The 5,787-nt window shown below is 44.4% G+C and overlaps 1 protein-coding gene across 1 annotated transcript; it reads right to left on the bottom strand.

Moving 5' to 3' along the window:
• Positions 1-1,650: 1,650 nt before the first annotated feature.
• On the bottom strand, positions 1,651-5,787 carry cldn5a (claudin 5a). The gene has a single exon (XM_068055333.1). The coding sequence runs from the start codon at positions 5,595-5,597 to the stop codon at positions 4,947-4,949; it is 651 nt and encodes a 216-aa protein (XP_067911434.1). The 5' UTR covers positions 5,598-5,787; the 3' UTR covers positions 1,651-4,946.

Here is a 5,787-nt window from a genome sequence, read left to right as displayed (position 1 = left end):
CAAGTCTCCACGGTTGCCATGGCATTTCTCTCTTTCAATGACGGTTGGAATGAAGTGTTCCTTTATCTAATTGAAGGCTGAAAAGCTTTTAGAAATTGCAGATTTCTGTGGCAGCAAATCCGGACTGAACCTGATGGTACAGCCTCGCCGGGGCCATTGCTCCTTCCCCGGGGCAATTGCTCTCTTCCCGGAGCAACCCAACATGCCCCCAAACCCCCGCCCCCAAACCCATCCAATTCGCACACACCAGGGCAATCCCTCCCTTCCCGTAGCCATCCTTCTGCTCCTGCGTATAAGAAAGCCGAGTTTTCAGCCTCTTCCTTGTCCAATACGTTCGAGTTGACATCAAGTCACAGTAGTTCATTTTCAGAAGTAAAACAAAGATCGATACATGCAAATATTTAACTTGTAATTAACGAAACAGAACAAGAAGTTGTATTACAAAAGCAAAATATTGCGGATGCTGGAAGTCTGAAATAAAAACAGAAAATGCTTCAGTAGGTCTGGCTGCATCTGCGTAGAGAGAAACAGAGATAACATTTCAGCTCCGTGACTTTTAATCAGAACTAGAAAAAGTTAAACAGATTTTAAGCAAGGATAGAGGTAGAGGAAGGCAGGACAGATTGAAAAACGAAACGTTTGATGGTGTAAGGCAAAGGGAGATGGTAACGGAACAAGTAGGAAACAAAAGATGGGTCTAGATGAGGTGTAAATGGAAAAACAGAATCATTAATAACTGTCGTCTGAAAAAAATGAGGGCAGTGGTTATGATCTGGAGATTATATCTGTCCCGATTTGAGTAGGGGTCATAACTATGAATGCCTGTTGCTTCCCGTCTTTGACTGTCTTCGACTGGTGATTGCCTCTACACTAACAAAAGCTCAATTTCCCTACATTATACCCTAAAAGCAGAACTGTGTCAAAATACATATCAACAGACTAGTACTTCACTTATTCTACCAAATCATATGCACAGCACGTATTTGTTCAAGTGCGAGCACTGTCTTCTACCTCCACACAGACTGGTTTTCTGTTCCTGAAGTTGACGACTCACTATGTGGACCCTGAGGATCACAACTGTTCTAACTGTAAGAGCTCAAATTTAACGTAATCTTTTCATTAGTTCTAAAGAGGAAAATAAAACTGTAGGTAAACTAAACTTAATACTAAACTATAATTTAGCAACCCATAATACAGGAAATTTTTAAAGGGAATTATATTCTAACAGTCCCACCTTGAGGTTGCGTATATGTCCGCAGGTATAAATGTGCTATTTTTAATACCAACATTACGTTGTTCAAATGCATGTCGGTCTTTCAGTATTAGGGTTTCCAAGTAATCCAAGAAAATAGTTTACTTTATTGCTTCAGAACAAGAGCAAAATACTGCGGATGTTGGAAATCTGAAATAAAAACAGAAAATGCTGGAAATACTCAACAGGTCAGGCAGCATCTGTGGAGAGAGAAGCAAAATTCACGTTTTAGGTCGATGACTCGATTACTTTATTAGTCTTCTCTCTGGATGTTGCTGTTGTTGAAATTGCGTTAAGTCTCAACCAGTCCGCATCACAAAGCTGTGATTAATTAATATATCTGTATAATTAATAGCGCTCAGCAGTTTCTCAACAAATTAAGCAGGCAGACTAAGGAATAGGAATGATTTTTTAATGTAAATAGTTGTGAGATGATACACAATAGCACGGAAAACATTGAACCTGTACATAGTCAATCAGCATCCATTAGCAAAAATGCAAACGGAAAAGGCAGTGTAAAGCTGTTATCAATGAGTTTAGTTAAGCATAGAGATGCATCTCACCGAATAGCTTACAAGTGCAAACAGGTTCTTTTCAACGCATACAATTCAATAGTAAGGCCACAATCACAACGGTCTGCGCAACATTGGAACTTTACCTTCAAAGAGACATTAATTCATTGGACTGGGATCAAGAGCAATTTTGTTACTTAATTAGGAAGGAAAGCCTGGCGAGGGCGGAATGTCTGTTTAAAGCCCCCATCTATATTGATCACGAAAAATGTAGAAGCACAAATATTTCATATATATATATTAAATAAATCAAAGTTGCTGCTCAGTGGAGACCCATTATTCGAAGTTTGGCTCTTTCCGGTGTGGTTAAGACGCCGATGGGTCTTGTGTAGGGGTCCTGCAGCAGCACCACTTTTTGATGGAGGTTGGAACTTGCAACCAACCTGGGAGTGAAATTCACAAACAAGCACTACAGCAGAGTTCAATCCTATTGGCCAGGATTATGCGGTTGGAATAATATTCGGGAGCTTTGTTCGAATATTCTTAGTGGTCAGTGAGCGACTTCCCAGATTAGTTCTTTTATGTTTGATTTTCCCGCCTTCAGTCTCCCTCGGGAGATTAAATTAACTGGGCAGAGAGCGTGACGCGGTCCACAGTGGGGAATGACTTGATGAGCCGGATGGTCTGTCTGGGTCCATCAGTTCTTGTGCTCATCCGTGCTCCAAATGCCCCATTAATTGGCAATCTTGCTAATACAATTATGATAAGTAGTGCGGTGGGAGATAATGCAGCATAAGGATATGATAACAGAAACTTATTGGAGGTAGCTGTTAGCGTTATTTTTGGGTTGGTGTTATAGTACATTATTGGGATGATGAAATGAGTGTAACTGCGAGGCTGGGTTTGTCTGTGAGATGCATAGCGTTGGGAGATTGTAACTGCACTTTCGAAGATGGGATTCTAGCACATCATCGGGCCAAGCTGGGATCCCTTGTGTTATAGGGAGCCTATGTTGTTAATGCTATGTCAGTTAAAGGATAAGTTTAGCAGTGGGCGATGGTGTAAAATGTACGACAAGGAATTGGCTCTTATTGTATATTTTTTCGTTGCATGGACTTCAATAAAGATGAAAATTGGGCGTTGGGTACATTGCGCGGCTAATTCCGTATATCCCAATTTACACCATGGCCCGAAGTTAAAATTACCCCCAGTGCTGAGAGTGTAAGTTAGAATTATTTCTTTCCACAAAACTTAGTCCAGCGCCCAGCCAGGCAGGTGCTTAGAACAGAAGCAGCTCACTCAAGTGCTTTGTGCGCTGCGGGATTGTGCTGCTCAGGTTCTGAGGGTTGATGGGAAGGAAGCCTCGGGGATGTGAAGGACTCAGTGGCGGACTAGATGTGTGCCCAACAAATAGTCGCAGGTTTCCTAGTTACCAGTAGCATCTCCGGTAACCACGGCGACCGTGCGCCCTCTCAGCAGCAATCCCGCGCAACCCTCGGCTTAGAAAGTCACGTGACCGTTTATTTTGTACATTTATTACATTCACATTGGACATGGATAAAAGACAAAATGCTGGCGAGGTGGCAGACCAATCATCAGAACGATATTTTTCCTGGAGAATTCTCAGCCAGCAACTCACAGAAATGGGAGCCAGAAACAATTCAAATGCTTTGTCACCACTTTATATCACAGTATAAAGAGAGGTGTAATCATTATTGGAACCAGTCGGCAGATCTTCATTCCGATCCGAAACCTTTGGCAAATTATTCCAAAAAGTACAACTGCCTCGATCATTAATAGTCGCGACATCATTAATACTGATCCAAATATCAACATTTAACTCCGTCAGTTCTCACTCTGTTTAATACAGTCCCAACATCAACACCGTCGATAATACTGTTTCCACCACATATACTCTCAACTATCAAGGCACGGTCCCTATTTTGATCTGTCTGCATCATTGATTCTCACTATTGCTCCCATCCTGAACATATTCTGCATATGCAACACTGAACTCTGAAAACTCAACGGTCAATGAATAATACTGACTATATTAATACTGTTCAGGCACGAATACTTGCTACATCACCAGTACTGCCCCCTCGCCCATTCTCTCTATATCATTAATACCTACCGTTAATATTCGCCTCACTATCTCCGAAGAGAGCTGCTCACTGCAGGCGTTGATTTTGTAATGGTATCTGGTTATATGAATCGTTATTCACACTAGGAGGGAGAGAAGGGAGCTGGGAACATCCCTGTGAAAATTAAGCCCACTCTTCTGCTCGCTATGATGCTCTAGAGAGAAGCAACAGGTCAAAGCAACCAGCGCTTTTAGGAACAGTGGGATTGCGGGTCATGCTGTTTGATTATTGGTCTGCGGACTCAAGTCAAAAAGTAAATGTGAAGAACTTTTAACTGGGCAAGAGACAGCCACATAAAACAGATAGTAACTAAACTCACTCTCCGCCGAGATCTGACTCTTAATCATAAACCTAGATGTACCAAGCATACTAAACTTAGTCTCATTAAACTGTGAACACAAGCGCAGACTCGAAGGTCTAGTTGCACAGCATTAAATTCTGCAATAACCTATATTGTAAAATCAATTGAATAATCTGATGCCAGATTTGGGTTAAAGCTGTAAGTAATGAGCTGGATTACTTATGGGTGATAACTAAAGCTGATCGTGGAGTCGCTCTCTGCCCCTTTTCAAATCAAACGTTCTAATTAATTCTATCGCGTTCAGTCTAAACCCACTACCTAATTCCCGGAGCAGCCGCTACAGAGAAAACCTGAGCGTCTGAGACCGAGGCAGGATAGAGGGTCCCTCGGACCTTTCACTAGAACAGCTATGCTCACAGAAATGTCCATCGCAAATAAAATCGATCAGTGACTGTTCGAAAGTCTCTTAACGATCGTTCTTCACCGTCCAACTTTGTAAAGTCACTCTCGGGGCACGTTTCCAGTTTATAAAGGGTTAACCCAAAGCTGTAGAACTGCTGTAGATACACAATGAACACTCTTGGTGTCGTTTACAACACAAATCCATTAAATAAAAAAAAGACTGCTTTAAATAAGCAGGAGGAAGAAAGCTGCTGGGAGCTCAGGTTCTGCGTTGCTCGCTCCCCTGGCCCCCTGTGTCCAATTCTGGTCTCCCCAGATTGCCCATGGAGACCTTTTCACACATAATTCCTCTTGTCGTAGTCCCCGTTGGCAGATGCTCTCCTTGGGGCCGTGTACTTGACGGCGAAGGATGACTGGTCTTGCTTCGGGGGGCAGGAGCAGCAGAGCAGGGAGCCCCCGATGAAGAGGAGAGCGCTAGCCGTCCAGCCAACGTACAGAGCCGCCCCCATCTCTCTCTTCTTGGAGACAGGGACGATCGGGTCGTAGAAGTCGCGCACGATGGTGTTCGCCATCCAGCACACGGGGATGAGGGCGAGTAAGCCGGCCACGATGAAGATGGCCCCTCCGCTGATAACGATCCGGGCTTTAGTGGTCACTCCCTCCGTGCAGTTGGTACACTGGGCTCCCAGGATAGTTACCAGCAGTCCAATGAGTCCCAGGATGGAGGCGATGACAGTCAGCGCCCGGGCTGCTTGTTGGTCTGTCCCCAGCGATAACAGGGAATTGTAGACTTTGCATTGCATCTGACCAGTGCTCTGCACCACGCAGTTCATCCAGAGTCCTTCCCAGACCGTCTGCGCCACCACGATATTGCTCTCGATGAAAGCCGTTACTTTCCACATGGGCAGCCCGCAAGCTAGCATAACCCCCAGCCAGCCCAGGACGCAAAGTCCCAGGCCCACAATCTCCAAACCTGCTGACGGCATCCCGCAGAAGTTAAGGGCTTATGTTACGGGCGAGGCTGATCAGTGAAAGCTTCCGTCGGCAGCTCCTGTGCTCTGGTTGGTAACGAAGTGCATGGCTCCCGATCTCTCAACCCCTCGGGTTCAAATTGAGAAACTGAGGCAACAAGCAAGTGGACAATAAAAGCCTGAGGCGGGCCAGCTGACCAATCGG

This window comes from Heterodontus francisci, chromosome 23, assembly GCF_036365525.1.
Source record: "Heterodontus francisci isolate sHetFra1 chromosome 23, sHetFra1.hap1, whole genome shotgun sequence".
NCBI classification, from domain to species: domain Eukaryota; kingdom Metazoa; phylum Chordata; class Chondrichthyes; order Heterodontiformes; family Heterodontidae; genus Heterodontus; species Heterodontus francisci.
The sequence above is the reverse complement of the archived record's forward strand: the minus strand, read 5'-3'. Positions and strand labels throughout refer to the sequence as shown.